This window comes from Castor canadensis, chromosome 4 (genome assembly GCF_047511655.1).
Source record: "Castor canadensis chromosome 4, mCasCan1.hap1v2, whole genome shotgun sequence".
Lineage (NCBI taxonomy): Eukaryota > Metazoa > Chordata > Mammalia > Rodentia > Castoridae > Castor > Castor canadensis.
This window is the reverse complement of record NC_133389.1, coordinates 184,919,946-184,935,643: the sequence shown is the minus strand read 5'-3', so window position 1 is coordinate 184,935,643 and position 15,698 is coordinate 184,919,946. Positions and strand designations below refer to the sequence as shown.

At 56.5% G+C, this 15,698-nt stretch overlaps 1 protein-coding gene and 1 long non-coding RNA gene across 2 annotated transcripts in view; one reads left to right on the top strand and one right to left on the bottom strand.

Moving 5' to 3' along the window:
• Window positions 1-9,495, top strand: part of LOC141422702 (uncharacterized) — a 53,968-nt gene extending 44,473 nt beyond the window's left edge. The window contains exons 4-6 of the long non-coding RNA XR_012447453.1: window positions 5,990-6,476; window positions 8,131-8,219; window positions 8,780-9,495. This is a non-coding gene — a long non-coding RNA (uncharacterized lncRNA). The remainder of the gene's footprint in view (window positions 1-5,989; window positions 6,477-8,130; window positions 8,220-8,779) is intronic.
• Window positions 1-15,698, bottom strand: part of Crocc2 (ciliary rootlet coiled-coil, rootletin family member 2) — a 64,056-nt gene that overhangs the window by 44,473 nt on the left and 3,885 nt on the right. The window contains exons 2-5 of the mRNA XM_074072251.1: window positions 7,331-7,481; window positions 6,309-6,457; window positions 3,989-4,095; window positions 2,018-2,183 (exon numbers count right to left, since the gene is read on the bottom strand). Of these exons, the coding sequence (XP_073928352.1) occupies window positions 2,018-2,183; window positions 3,989-4,095; window positions 6,309-6,457; window positions 7,331-7,481 (573 nt within the window). The remainder of the gene's footprint in view (window positions 1-2,017; window positions 2,184-3,988; window positions 4,096-6,308; window positions 6,458-7,330; window positions 7,482-15,698) is intronic.

Below are 15,698 nucleotides of genomic sequence, written 5' to 3'. Positions count from 1 at the left end.
GTGGAGTGGCTCAAGGTGTAGGCCCTGAGTTCAAGCCCCAGTACAGCGAAAAAAGAAAAAGAAAAAGAAAAAAGAAAATTGTTTCACCCCATGTTTCAAAGAATTTTCACAAAGTTCTGCAGAAAATAAGCAGCTCTCAATTTAAAAAAAAAAAAAAGTCACCAAAGGCACAAGAAGGCAGAACACCATGATCAGGAGCCGGCAGAAACAACTGAATCAGACCTCAGAAGATGGCAGACTTTGCAGCATGAGACACAGACCACAAGAAAACTGCTTTCAGCGTGCACCAACCAGTAAGTGAGAGGCTTGGAAATGTGAGACGAGAGTAAGATATTTGGAAAAGAATCAGCCAACTCTCCTAAAGATGAAAAATACAGTATCTAGAATTTAAGCCAAGTGGGCAGATTTAAGAGAGATCAGATTCCAGAAGAGAACATTGGTGAGTAGAAAGGTAGGTTTGAAGAAATTATCTAGCATCACCCAGGGTGATAAAAGGAAAGCAACTCTGAATGGTTAAAACCACACAAGATGGTATAAGAAAGGCTCACAGATGCCTCGCTGAAGTTAAGTGAGGAGACAGATGAGGAACTCAGGTGATATTTAAAGAATTAATGCTTCCTTTGCAAATATAACGAGAACCTCAGAAGCTGGTTGAGCAGGATAAACCAAAAGAAACCACACACAGATGCATCACAGAAAAGCACCAGCACACCAAAGCCGGAGCTGAGACCATAGAAGCAGCCAAAACCAGAAGGCTATGGCCTCTGTGTGCCATCGGAGTTCATGGAGGCAGTTTGTCCGGAAGCCAGGAGACAGAGGAAAAACCCTTCGCAGGGCTGAGAGCAAGCGCTGCCAGCCAGGGAGAAAAACCTCCAGGGACAGAGGAGATGGGGACCCTGGTACGCGAATGCCATGTTCAGTTCAGACTCTCCTTCCAGGGCATTTGTTCTGGTGGAAACCACTCCTGAGTTTACCATGGGACCAGCCCAGCTGCAAGATGTGGACTGGGCAACAGGGTGTGATCTGTTTCAGCCACCTCACGCTCAGGTTCTGCCATCAGAGATCTCCCTGGATGACACAATGGCTCTCTTGGTGACACCCTTTGAGGCAGTGTGGCCCCTCATGCGTTAGGTGGCTCATCTGATACCCTCCTTTCCTAACCCAGGGAATGGCAGGAGCGTCTGCTGAAGATGCTGGCAGGAACGACAAGTATGGGGCTTTGGCAGTGGTCCCAGGGTGACCCCGTGACTGCCATTTCTGCCTGACCTCATATGGGAAAGAGAGTGCTGGCCTCTTTGAGATGTTGAGATGTGTTTGTTTGAGGGCACATCTGTGGGAGGCCAACTTGAGGCTCCGGCAAGGTGTCCACTTCAGGCTTTCATCTCCACCTGAGGCAGCGCATCTTCCAGGTGGCTTCAGGGGAGAAATCTTGCCAATGGTACATGCAGTGGATTCTGGGCTGTATGTCCAGTCCTCTATGATGGAGGGCTGGTGGGGACACCTCAGCCCTTTCAAGGACTGCAGAAAGTCACCTCACCAAGGTCACCCCTTCTTAGAAGGGCCCACATCCAGTGACAGAGCACTGCACCTTGAGGTATCCCTCCTGCAGGGCCTGATGGCTGGAGCACTATATCCTGACCCTAACTTGCTAGTGGGCAAGGCTGTAAGGCCCCTGGTGGCCCTGGTCCAGGCACCAAGAGTCCCAGGTCCTTTGAGGGTAGCTCTCTGCCGCCAGGCCTGCAGGAAGAGAGTGGTTCACACTAGAGCTGGGACCTGGCCCTGCACCCTCATTCTTAGGGTCTTGTCCTCTTTCCCTCAAGGAGAGAGGAGACAAAGCGTTCTTCATGACACAGACTTCTGCCGAATGGAGGGTGAGGCCTCATTTCCAGGAGGGACCCCATGAAGCTGGCCTACCCTCTCCTGGCCCCTGCTGCCCACCCACCATCATCAGCCACAGGCATCAAAGCAAGCAGTCACCACTACATTAGTGACAGCAGGAATGGGGTTGGGGGGACACCTCTCTCTCTGCCCAGTGTTGTGCCTCCCTCAGCTCCAGCTCTCTCTGCAGTTGGAACATGCTGCCCGTCGTCCTGGCCAACTCCTGGGTCAGTGTGTCATTGGCCTTCTTCATGTGCTCCAGCTGTTCTCGCAGGAGGGTGTTCACCTGGGAAAGGCCCGTGCTCCTGATGGACAGAACCCACAAGTTGTATGTGGTGGGGATGGCTTCTCCCTGGAGGGGCACTCGGAGTCCTAGGCCCCAAAATCAAGGGGCTTGAATGGACTTCTTAATCCCTGGAGCCCAGCTCAGGTGCACAGCCCCCAGCTCTGCCTCCAAGCAGCACTGGGCCTCACACGGAACAAGAGGGAGGCTCTCCCACAGGTCAGCCCCCCTCCTTCCTGAGACTCCTGCTTTCCCTCCTCACTCTCCTGTGCTCTTCCACAACCCTGGTCACTCCTCTATCCCAAGAGGAACAAGAGCTTTGAGGGGATCAGAGGCTCAGTGGGAGGAGCTACCAGCCTCTCCAGCATTGTGGGGACCCTTGCCCCCCATAGGATAGGCTGGGCCCCCTCTGAGAGCCAGGCTCTCAGGGGGACTGCAAGGACATAGCTGGTCAGCAGCCATGCTCCTGGGCACCAGCCTCCACTTGGGCTATTGTTTTCTCTCAAAACTTTAAAAAACTGCTTCTCAGCACTTTCTGCCTTTTCCAGATTCCCCAGGATGAATCAATCCACGGGAAGTGGTCCACAAACAGTGTTCCCCAGGTGTGGGAGCCTGCAGAGCCTAGGGACCTACCCAGCCCTCCAGCTACCCTGCAGAAAGACTTGCCCTTCTGGAACCTAGCCAAAGGCTTGGGCCTGCAGTTCTGGGGAGACTGCTGGGGTGCTGACGCTATGGCTTAGGGTCGGAGGCTACTAACAAGAGAGCCAAGGTTACTTTTGGGGTGCTGTGTTAGTGATGGGAGGCTGGCTTAGTGCTGGGACACAGGGTTAAGGCTGGGTTAGCACTGGGGATGCTGGCTTAGGACTGACTATGGTGCTGGACTAAAAGTGGGGTTCTGGGGTGCTGGGGTGTGGTACATGCTTTCCAGCATGAGCCTGCTGAAACCAGAAAGACTCAACGCCAAAAGGGCTGGAGCCGGGGTTCGAGTGTTAAGGAAAGCCAGAAAAGGGTAGCCCAGAGTTGCCTGGGCCAACTGGGGCTATGGCTGTTTGGGCAACCTGTTAGCAGTAAGTAACGGCACGGACACCAGCCTGAGCAGGCATCAGGGTCCTGGGGAGGCACCCTCAGGAGGATGGGACCAAGGAGCCCCTACAGCAGTTCTGTGCCTGGGGAGGTCGCCCACAGGCCCAAGCCCCCATGTCCTTGGAGGAGGGAGGACAAAACCTCCTTAGTCAGCCAGGGCATGATATGGACACCCCCCCTTTTCCAGGTCGTGAGAGCGTGTGGTGAGGAGTGTTGGCAGGGGACACTGGAGGCTGCTCTGACGCCAGCTCTCACTTGCGGGTGGGGTCTCTCTCTTCCTTTCCTCCTGTATTGAGGCTGACAGTGGAGCATGGGGAGGCTGCCATTTGGGAGGCCAGCAGAGCCCTGCTCACTCTGTGGCAGTGAAAGCCCTCAGCTTTCACCTGTGCAGTCTCCTGGCTTGTGACATGGGGTGGGGTGCAATCTGCCACGCAGGCTGCACAGCAGCCCTCAGAGAAACCAGGTCTGATCTTTCACTCCTTTCTCACTCGGCCCTGACCCTGAGGGACATCAAATTGAGGGAGACGGAGGGTCCCATGCGAGAAGAGAGAGAGCAGCGGTGGCCTCAGCAATGCCTGCCCCTCCTTCCAAGCTCCCTCCCTGGTCCCCTTCCCTGTGCCAACTCGCACAGGCAAAGGTAACTCAGAACCACTTCTGGAAGAGCTGGCCAATAGCTATAAGGCATGGTGAGGTCTGTAGCCTCTGGAGCCATGGCCATGCTCCCAGGCTGCCCACCAGCCTCACCTTTGCTCTGAGGCCTCCAAGCGGCCAAGAACCTCCTCCAGGTTCACACTGTGCTCCAGCTCTGATCTCCGCAGCCGAGCCTCGGTGGTCTGCAGCCTGGCCTGCAGCTGGAGAAAAACGGCAGCCCTCCTGGTCTTGGGCTCTGGGAGTCCACTGGGTGGGGATCTCTGGCACAAAGCCCACTTTGGGCAGGGGCAGGACAGAGGGCCTCCCAGGCCCACAGCAGGGGCTGGGGTTAGAGCTGGGGTCAGGTTGGATTTGAGCCAGACAGCTGGCTGTCCACACCTTATCCCTGTGCCAGGTCCCTGTGGCCCACAGAGGAGAGGGGAAGGGAAGCCAGCTGGCTGGCTGAGCTGATACACTGATCTCTTTGGGCCTGCGAATAGTGTGGATGAGGCAGGACCAGGAGAAGGTAGAGCTCTGGAGGCCTTCACCAACAGATAGGGTCCTGATGCTCCAGACGGCGTGACAGGCCTGGCCAGCTAGCTAGCTGGGTGGTGGTATAGGGCTGGGGGAGGGGCCCTCAGATCTCTCTTCAGCCCCATAGGGGAAGGGTGGAGGGTGGCAAAGAAAGCTCTGGAGCCACCCCTTCCAGGATACATGAGCTTAGCGCTCCCTCCAGCCTGGACCCCCTCCTAGGCTACACCTTCATCCTAGGTGGAGAGAGTACAGGAACCCACACAGGGTGGGAACACACCCATCTGACATAGTCCCCAAGCCACCAGGCTGCCAAACATGGCACTGCCCTAGGGTGACAGGGAGATCTGGGCCCAGGATGAGTTAAGAAGTCACACCCAGGCCTATTGCCCAGGGCCACACAGCCATTACTGGGGGAAGGGACCTGAACCCAGGGCCCAGGGAGTCACAGGGTATAGACAGGCCACCAGCAGGATAAGAAAGAGGATGTGAGGGCCCCAATTGTAGTGGGGTTGTAGTGTCGTCAGGGAAGGAGACAACCACAATGGGGCATGCAGGCTACCAAGACCCCCACCTGTGTGCTTGAAGGTAACAGGGTGAAGAGGGGGCTCCTGGCACCCACACCTGGTAAGACTGTGAGTTCAGATCTGACTCATGCAACTTTTGTGGCTTCTATTCCTTCTGGCCTGTTCCCAACATCTCCCGCCCTGTGCTAGGAAGAAGCCCCGCCCCCAGGCCTGCCCACCTCTGCCTGGAGCTCACAGGAGAGCAGGCAGGCTGGGGTCACAGACCTTCGTGACTTGGATCAGAATAAGGGCTTCCTCATCATCCTACCCTGGGGAGCTCCAGGGTGAGGGAACAGGCGTTTCCCAACTGGGGTCAGCATGATGAAAGGGGGAGGTAAGGGGAGGGTGACCCACAGCTGCTGTGGCCGCTTGTATTGGGAAACCTTCTGGGATAGCTCAAGTAGGCCAGGTCTGCCAGGCCCACAAACATTTTGGGTGGGTCCCTGGTCACAGGCTAGAGAAAATGCAGATCTGGTTCAGGTTTGAGCCCAGCCATGGTGGTGCGGCCTGAGTGAGCACTGGTCCAACTGAGTCTCTTCCCATCCTGCCAAGGAGAGCTCAGACAGGGCTCAGAGAAAAGCATGGACAAGGATGGAGGGGGGGCGGGTGGCAGGGAGGCAGGCACCGGGGTGCTGAGCCACCTACAGTGTGACCTCCTCACCCTGCACCTGTGCCACACGTAGTTCTGGTTCTCCCTCAGAGGTCCTCATACCTCAGAGTGGCTGGCACAGGAAAGAGGATTTCGCCTAGCATGAATCTTCACCTTTCTGCCTCAGTCTCCCTGCCTAGGCCGGAAAGGCCCAGCCCAGAGTATCACTGAATAATCCCTCACTGTGGCTGCAGCTCACCTGGAGGGCACTGAGCCCCAGCCCCTCACTCCTCCTGTCCCCTGAGGTCTGAGAGGCCTGGCCATTCAGCCAGGTAGTAGGGAGGGCTGGGGCCAGGGCAGAGCCATTTTCCTGCAGGCTCTGTCTAGCGGGGTGGGACCACTCCTTCCCTGGCTTCTTCCTCTCTTCAGGAGCAAGTTTTGTGCTGACGCTGGGTGAGGCACTGGAACCAAAGGGTCAAGACTGACCAGACCAACTCTACGGGGCTCCTGGATCAGGTGAGAGACATGCGCTTTGGGGAGCACCAGTCCTGCTTTGCTTGCTCACCTTTGGCCTCAGTTTCCCCATCTGCTGCCCAGGGTGCAGATGTGCCATGGCTGATATGTTGTCCTCCTGGGTCCTGAGACTTTCTGATGGCCCCACAGGTATGACCTGCCAGTCCCAGTGAGTGATCCCTCACGAGGGCCAGGCTGAGCCTGCTGGCCTGCCGGGCACCAACTGCACACTCACCCGCTCACTGACCATGCGGTACCTGCTGGCCAGCTCCTCCCGCTCAACGCCTGCCTGGGCCAGCAGGTCCTCCAGCCGGGCCAGCTCCTCCTGTAAGAGCTCACTTTCCTCCTGCACGTGGGTTGTGGTGGCTGGTGGCTCCTGCACTCCTGCAAGCACAGCATACAGGTCAGCCGGTGGGGCTAGGCCAGGGCCTGTCCATACCACCCCATACGTTCCCATCTTTTTCTCTCCTGTCGTCAGGCGCCCTGCCACCTCCTTGCCTTTTGTCCACATCTTTAGCTCCCTCTCAGACTCATGCCCAGGCCAAGTCCTAACCAAGTAATTAAAGGTGTGGGAGGCAGCCTGGATGCTGGGTGCCACCCATCGTGAGTGTGCCACAGTGAGACGGACTGCCTCAGATTGCAGGACCTCATCCTCAAGTAAGAAACTGCTCTTCTAAATACACAATGGCATTTGTCTGTCCTTGCCACACACAGTGGGCCGCCTGCATCCTTTAGAAGACGGAACGGACAGACCCTCGTTACACATGCAGGAGGGCAGTGCATGAGGGAGTCACAAGCTCACATCAGGGCTGGGCAGCCTAACTGCCATGTGGCCTCAGTGCAGGGACCAGACCCTGGGTGCCTGCTCCTCAACTGCAGTGTGACAAGTAGGAGGCTGTGTGCCAGGGGCTGTGTGAGGGGTGTAGGCAAAGCTCAGGGCATGATGGGGTGGTTAGGGCTTTCTGAGTGTTAACCTTTAGGATTTTCGTTTAGTGAAACAAGAGGACAGATGAAATTAAGGTGCTGGTGTCACAAATGTGTCACAAAGAGGTCATCTCCCTGCTCCAGTACTGAGCACCTGGTGGGTGTCCACCCCACCTCCTGAAGATGACTCTGTGGGAGGTGTGGATGGAAAGACAGCAGGCTAGAAGGGGCCCAGACTGCTGGACAGAAACAGGTGATGTGGCTCCCACGCTAGACCACAGTTTGCTGCTCTGAGGCTCCATGGTGCCTGTGCAACACCCCTGGCTTCCTCACCTTGGAGATGCTCCTCGCCCAGGCTGCTGGCTACAATCTCACGGATTCGGGCAGGCACGGGAGTGGGCGAAGCCTGTGGGCCTTCCCCGTGCACAGTCAGTGCCCGATCTTCCCTGGTGGCCTTAGGGCCCAGGATGGTGTCCTCCAACCTCTGAAAAACACCCCAAGGCCCCTGGTGTTGGCAGGTCCTGGACAGCTGCCAGGTACCCCATATGAGCCCACCAAAGTCAGTAGAGGCCACTACAAGGTCACCCCAAGGCAGCAAAGTGCCCTGGAGAGGACGGGGTGAGGCTAGGTTAGCCGCCCAAGGTACGTGCCTTAGTTTCCCCAGCTGTAAAATGGGATTGCGCCTGCTCCTGGCACTGCTCTGGATAGTGACAAGGAACTGGGGAGAAGGGATGTGTCTGGGGAAACTTCTAGCTGATGTCAGCACCAGCTTGTCTCTGGGTAAGCTGGGCCTGAGTGCTGGGCCAAGTCATCACGCCATCCTCTATGGGATGCAGGAGCTGGTGCCTTTGCTTGACTTCTGTCCTGGCCCATGGGGGGCAGGTGGGCCCACAGCTTGTCTTCTCAGTGGGGAATGGAGAAGTACCTACACCCCACTCGTAGTCACAGGCCTGGTGTGATGAAGGGCTGACTACAAGTAGAAAGACTGAGCAGTCTCTTCCCGTTTTTGGTGGTACTGGGGTTTGAACTCACGGCTTTGCACTTGCTAGGCAGGTGCTCTACCACCTGAGCCATACTGCCAGCCCTTTTATGCTTTAGTTATTTTTCAGATAAGTTCTCATATTTTTCCCCAGGGTCAGCCTGGGACTACAGTCCTCTTACCTATGTGTCCCATGTAGCTGGATGACAGGCACAAACCACCATGCCCAGCTCGTTTGTTGAGGTAGGGTCTCACTAACTTTTTGCTCTGGTTGGCCTTGACTGTGCTCCTCCTGATCTCTGCCTCCTGAGTAGCTGGGATTACAAACATGTACCACCCTGCCTGGCCCTGATTACCTCCCTTTCTGATGGCCCCATCCATCAGAAGGGATGTGCTGGGCCCTGGGGGAGTCAGGGAAGGTCCTGGATCACATGGATGTGGGATCTGAGGGCCAGGAGTGCCAGCAGAGTCCTCTGTACCCACTGTGCAGGTTCTGGGAACAAGTCTGGGATGTCTTTCTCTCAGACTACCCTTAAGGGCTGCTGTGGACAGGCAGAGAGTAGGCCTCCTTCCTGGAAGTTCCTGAACAGTTAAGCTGCTAGAGAAGAGGCCCATACAGGCCCAATGTGAGCACAAAATCCCAGGATTCACATGAGACAGATCAAAGGGCCCCAACTCTCCCTAAGAGAATTTGGCTAGGAGTTGAGCCTTGTTGGATATCGTGAAGAATGCTAACGTCAATGGTAGGTCTTTACTGCAAGCACTCTGGAATGCTCACTTTCCTTCGACCTTTTGATTGACAGCTGTCAGACTTCCCTTGTGCCTGGCTGCCTTGAGCCAGATGCTGTCAACCGAGCCACCCTTTTCTTGGTGACCCACTGGGCTGTCAATCATGGCAGTCCAGCTGCTTTGAAGACACCTTAAGAAGCTACACTCCACCTGCAAGGAGCAGCCACAATGCCTGCTTCTGGAGGCCTTGCTCCAGCCACAACCTTTTCAGATAACCTGCACCCACTGTGGTTTTGGACAACTTCACTCTGGGCAAAACAAGTCTCCCTCGACTCTATTCACCTGCAGGTGGTGGTGGTGGGGGAACCTTGCTCCAGTGACTCAACAGAAAGCTTGTGATTAGTGTAGTAAAGTGACTCACAGGCATGTCATACCCCTTTTCTAGCTGCATAAGCAGCAGGCATGCCACTCTCTTCTGGTTCCCTCGGACACCCTCCTCTGAGCTGTACCCTGGTGTCATTAGACCCAATAAAAGGCTTGTCCCCGACAGTCTTTTTGTTTATACTTGTGGTGTTTATCACAAGTAAAGCAGGCTGGGCTGCTTGTATTAAAAGCAGTAAAGGTCTGGGGCAACAGGGAGGTGGATGAAGAGTCCTGGAGTCACTGGCTGCTGAGGGTCTCCAGGAGGCAGTGAGGTAAGGGCCCCAATACTCAGAGTTCTGAGATCTGAGACTAATGGGGCAGGGAAGGCACAGCTCCAGAGAGTGACTGAAGGCAGACACTGCAAGAAGCCAAGGCACAGAGAAGCTAGACTACAGAGGACAAGAGGTTGCGAGGAGCAGAAGGCGGGAATCTAGGCTGTGGGAGTCTAAGCCCTGGTTGGTTTAGAGTCAAGTCACCATAACACTGGATGTTGGAGGTTGACACTCTCAGCCCAGAGCAATACACCTCTGCCACAAGAGCTCCGCGTCTGAAAGCATGGAGCCAGAAGCCTCTAGTTCTCAGAACTTCTGGGTCTGAGCCCGTGGAACTCGTGTTGCAACACTAAAGGAGCTGCTTCTTGCCTATCCACATTTCTGTCTGGATAGAGCAAAAGAACCACCCACCAGCTATTTGTAACACTGGGTACCCAGAGATGGGTCTTGCGGGGGTCTTGAGTTCTCAGCAGTATTTTGCTGGAAGAGGCGTAACTGGGGGAGGGTGTGGGCCTGTGGCAAGGGCCTTCTTGTCAGTTCCTGAGGGCTGGTTTATTCCACTCCAGCAAGAAACTTCCAGACAGGGGAAAGCCAGACAACACAAGATGATGAGGTGTTAGGACAGCCCACAGAGGCCACCTGCCCTGCCACATTAAGGTCATCTGAGTTTAAGCAGTGAGTTAAAGACTCAGCAGTGACCAAAGCTTACCAAAGGCCCCGAGGAGATGACATCTACTCCCAGGGCAGCAGTCACAGTCCTGTCAGCTTTCTTATCCCAGACACTCCTCTGGCTCCCAAGTCAGGGTTCTGGAAGAACCCTCTCCCTGTGGTCCTCTACACTGGGACTCCCTGAACTCCCCTCCCACCTAAGGCCCTGGTGGGTGACCACCTGGCAGTCTCCTCCCATCTTCTCCCAGTCCTCCCTGAAGACCCTCTCCAGTTCAGACTCCCCCTGGTCTGACCATTAGGCCTGGGATTGTGGGGCAGACTTTCTGGGTGCACCCTGCTGCCCCACATGTCCACTCTTTCCATCAGGTGAATCCCGAGATTCCTGTCCTGAATGCTCCCCTGGATCCAGGCTGCCTCCTTCATCTGGACTCCCTTCAATATACTGACCCTTCTCCTTGCTAGAGTCACCCTAACGCCCAGCCCGGCACCTGGAGAGGTCCTGTTCGGACCCCCAACAACCCTGTGAAGGGCGGCTAGTTTCCAGTGAGGACCTTTGTGTTTCCATCCCCTGGATGGTCTTGGGGAAGCTCTCTCTCCACATTACCCCCAGAAGACCCTCAGTCCTGCTCTGGGTGGAAGAGAATATAGTCTTTTTCTTGGGAACAGCAGCCCATAGGCCAGGGGCAGGGCCCTGCCTGCTGTCCCTTCAGGACCAAGCCAGGACCCAGGTGCCAAGACCACCAAAGCCTCTCCTGCCTTCGTAGGAGGAAAGACGGGTTGAAAGGGTCCCAGCCATTGTCTGCCCTAAGCCCCTAGTTATGCACAGGGAGAAACTGAGGCCTGGTGAAGTACCAGCAGCATCCCAGGCCCTGGATTAGAGACACCAAGCCGGCTCCACCCCACGGCTCCCTCCCAGGCCGGAAGGACCCTGCCTCCCCGCTCCCCCGGGCATCGGAGGCGCCACCCGCTAACGGGAAAGCAGCGCGCAGCACAAACTTGACTCATTCCTAACGTTTACAGAGGGTCACTTATTAGCCGAGACGTCCCGAGAGGCGCTGGGGGCGTAATGGGTTCCAGCTGTGGCTCAGTGCCTGCGATGGGCCGCAGCCCAGCCGGAGCGGGAGGGGCGCGGGGAGGGGCGCGTGGGTGGGCGTGGGGGGAAGGGGCGCGGGGAGGGGGTCGGGGCGCATGGGGGAGGGGCGCATCCCCGGCGTCCGGCCCCCCTCCCCCCCTTCCCGCCCCCCACCCGCTGCGTGCGGGGAGGGGGAGACGGCGGTGAGGGCAGCCCCGCCCCCGCGGAAACGGCGGGAGGAGGGCGGGGGGCTCTGCTGGCGCAGGCCTGCGGGACCCGCAGCTTCCGACCCAGTCTGACTCCACCGGGCATCGCTAGAGTTTGGCCCCGGCGTCCCGCCCTGCGTCCCCAGCCCCTCGGGGCTTGGTCCACGCCGCCACCAGTGGCCCTGCAGCCTGGGCGGGTCGCCTTCTTCAGCGTGAACCTTCCCATCCCACCCGATTCGGGAGACTTCTGGGCAGCATCCTGGAGATCCTCAGATGGTGGGAAGGGGCACCAGGGCTAGACGTCAGTTTCCCCAAAGAACCTAGACTCACGGTTGAACAGGGCCATGTCCCTTTCTCCAGACCAAAGTGGCGTCCTCAGCTCAACCTGCTCTAAAGACCGCAGGGAGATCCCAGCCCCTTCCTGCAGTCTTTGCAGCCAGAACATGTTTCGGAAGGGGTCCGCGTGAGAGAGCCAGTGGGAACAGCCAGCCTGCATCACTGCCTTCCCACCCCCATGCGGCTGTGTGGGGGACAGCCCCCACCTGGGGTAACAGGCTTCCTTAAATCCCTTTTTAGGTCAGAGCAGGACTCCCTTCTAAAAGAACTTGGGTGCGGTCTCCAGTATGCCACCAGCGCACTGCGATGTGTTCCTGGCCGTCCTGAAGCCCTTGTCCCCATCTGTGAAACCGGATGGGGGATGGGAGTGGGAGTGTGAAGTGGGAGAATGGCAGTCCAGGTCAGGGGTGTCCCAACCCCTGCACCTTCCAGATGGGGCATAGTCCTTTCAGATTGTCAAGGTGGGAGGTGTCAGAAGTCCTGGAAGGGCATCTGGACAATGGCACCTCAGCACAGGCACAGTGGAGGGGGGAGGGCAGGTTCCCACCAAGCCTAGACTCCAAGGGGCACTGGCCCTCTCCCATTCATCAGCGCCCTGCTTTGGCAGCAGCCTGAGCCAGCAATTGGCTGGGCAGGAAGGCTGTGACTCCTGCCCACCAGCAGGACTGGCTCCTTGGGCAGGGCTTGCATGAGTCTCCTCACCAGTCTTCCCTGCCTGGAGCAGGGGCCAGTCTATACCTGAGGAACAGAGGTGTGCAGGGGCTCCCTTGGCCCAAGAACTGGGGCTCGGCTGGGGGCTGGTAGGTGCAGAAGGTGGTTCTGATAGGTGAACTCAGTACCTTCCTTCCCAAGCTGCAGATGGAGGAGGGGAAAGTGTGACACTTCCCAGGGGGTGCAACTGGAGACGTGGAAGCCAGCTGCCCATTTCTGATCTGAACCCAGAGCAAGTTCTGGAAGTCTATGAGTGCAAACCCTCCTACCCCCATCTCTCCCTCTCTCTCTCTCTCTCTCTGTCTCTCTCTCTCTCTCTCTCACACCTCACACACACACACACACACAGGTGACCCTGGGAGGGACTCCCTGGGGCTCTCTCACAGCAGCTTTCGCCTACTTGAAAACCCACAGGGGTCTTCATGTGGCAGGGGCTGTAGGGACACAGAGATAAAGGCCCTGGCAGAGCAGAAAGTGAAAAGCACAGTTAGAACCACTTTACTGCCTCCACTTTCTCATGGCCATGGCCAGAAACCCATCTCTGGCGGCACAGGACAGGGACAGCAGCCAGTCTGTGTGTTGTCCCCAGGTGAGAGCAGGATGGATTTGGAAATAGGAACCCAGCAACTTCTGGGCTGGAGAAAGGATAGGTTCTCCCATACCTGGATGCCAAGTAAGGAAGACAGCTGCAGGAGGGGTAGGGTTTCCATGCCTGCATTTAGAATCACTGAGGGTGGGGGTGTCCAGTGGGTAACCCCAGTGCACCCAGGACACAGCCTCAGGCCCTACCCTTGGGTGGCAGTAGTAGGACTTGGTGAGGGAGGCAGAGCAGAGGGGCCAATCCTGGCCCTTGTGCAGTTAATTGCAAGGGTGGACTGTCCTGTTGCAAGGATCTGCAGGAGGAGCTCCAGTGGTGCCCCTTGGTGCCGCCTTGTGGCCATATAGGGCCCTGCAAGAGGGCTGCTTGTTCCAGCTCCTAGAATGGAGGCTGGGCTCAGGGGCTCCATCTGTGGACAATGAGGCCCTGACAGTGTGTGAGGTGAGGCAGGGCAGGTGAGCTGAGGTGTCTCAACATATTCCAGAGGGAATCAGGGACTCTAGTCTCCTCCTCCTGGGTGGGGAAGGCGAGGTGGGGCAGGTTTGGTACTTGCTCAAAGTCACCATTCACAAAGGCCTGTTTTAGGACTGGGCTCCTACCCCTAGACCCTAAATACCTAGAGGGATAGTGACTGGACAGCTGGCTCTCCTCCCTGTGTTCATGCAGTGGGTACCCACCAGCCATCCCTACCTCCAGGGCGATCCATTCCTGCCAGGAGCAGGCCCAGCTGGAAGAACAGGACCGAAAACAGGCCTCCATCCAAACCTGGCCTGCTAATGTCTGCTGCCTTCCTTCCACAGCTTGGCCTGCTGCAGAAAGCCCAGGCATGAGGCCCTGCCAGGCTCTGTACCTGGTAAAGCCAGCCTGAGAGAGGCAGTGCCTCAGCGGTGGCTCTGTTTAACCCATGTGCCTGCCAAGCCCTCAGCCTGGGCATTGCACCAGGGGCAGGAACTTGCATCTTGTAGGTGCCAGTTGTGTTTCTCAACTAATAATAAATAAACCCAGGGCCTCCTAAAGGCGAGACAGGGCCGGGGACTGGAGCAGGAATTGTGGATAAAGGGGACAATATCTCACTCGTGTCTGGGTCCCCAGCCCCAGCACAATTTTTGGCACGCAGACAAGCTCAGCTACCATTCCCGACATGAATGACTGAGAACCCAGCTGGAACCCACAAAGGTATGAATCACTAACTGCAAAATGACTCATAGCAAGGAATGCTCTGGAGTGTGAGGATGCTTTCTTGTTGGTTCCTGTGTCCCAGCACACAGGCTTCCTGGGTGCCACCTTTGGCGGGTTGATTAGTCTAACAGCTAGATGGCACAGGACCAGTCCATGAGCACCACTGAGGAAGCAAAGGCCCAGGACAAAGGCTGCATGGGGTGGTGGGTGGGGTGGGAGGAGGGAGCAGAGAAGGTGAGCCAGGCAAGGGAGAGAATTGGAGCGATGTGGGGAGGGAGGCCAATCCTAGGACCAGGGGCAGGAGAGGCCTCTGAGTGGGAGGATGGAGACAGCCTGGTCAGCACAGCAGATCTCTTGTCCAGATGAGCGGCCCAGGACTCTCAGAGATGAGCCAGCCACGTCCTTTTCTGGTGTGCTTATGATGGGTACTGTGACTCTGGTTGGGTCACTCTCCAGCCATTTGCAGCACCTGTCCCTGAGGCCTGAGCTCCTGGACCCTTACACCTTGGAGTCTCTGGGGTGAGGAGAGGAGAGTCTTTTGAATGGGCATGTGAGCTGGTGGCTGGGCCCCTAGGGAGCTGGGGAGGGAGTGGCTGGTTGCCAGGAAGACCAGGACAGGATTAGAGGCCGGAACTTTCAGCTCCATCCCCTGAGACCTTGGGGGCCTTGCCAATTATTTAATCAAAAATGCATAGGTAATAAGGCTCCCGTAAAAGCCTAAACCAGGGGGTGGGGAAAGCTTCTGGGTTGGTGAAGACAAAGGTGCTGGTAAGGAGGTGTGCCCCAATAGGAGGTGCCATCTCCACACCCGTTCCCTGTACCCCCATCTCTTCCACATGACTGTGCCTGATTGTGTCCTTAAGCTAGTAATCTAGTAGGTAAAGTGACTTCCCGGGTTCTGTGAGCTGTTCTGCCAAATTACTGAACCTGAGGAGGGGTTGTGGGGGTTTACAGATTCAGAAGGGCAGCTGGACTTGTGGTGGTGACCCAAGTGGTTACAACAGGTATTTGTGAACTGCTTTTACTGAAAAGCCCTGGCCCCTCACTTGGGTCTGCCAATGTCCCAAAAGGAACTAGCTCACAGCAGAATAAACGCTTGGGATCCCTGCCTCCATTTTGTCTATCTCCTTTACCCGGAGTCTCTCTTCCCTGCAGTCACCTTAGAATTCAGGAAGGATGGGACTGATGCATAACTTCTTCATGGTGATGGATGGAAATTGTCCCCAAGGAAAGGAACAGCAGAGCCTCTGCAGGACAGGCCACCTCGCCAAACAAGGCTCCCCTCAAGTGACAACAGTGATAACCACTTCTTGGGAACTGCTTGGTAATGATTAGTCAGGCCACACTTTGCCTGGGACCATTTAATGATCATGTATACCTCTCACCCCCACCCCGATTCTTCCTCTTTTAAACCTGAAACTCACGTTTGTACCCCAAAGGCTGAGTGCTGACTCTGCCTCTTCCTGAGGTGTGCCTGTACCATGAATAAATCTCCTTTTTCTGACCTTTACCACTGCTCTTTACGTG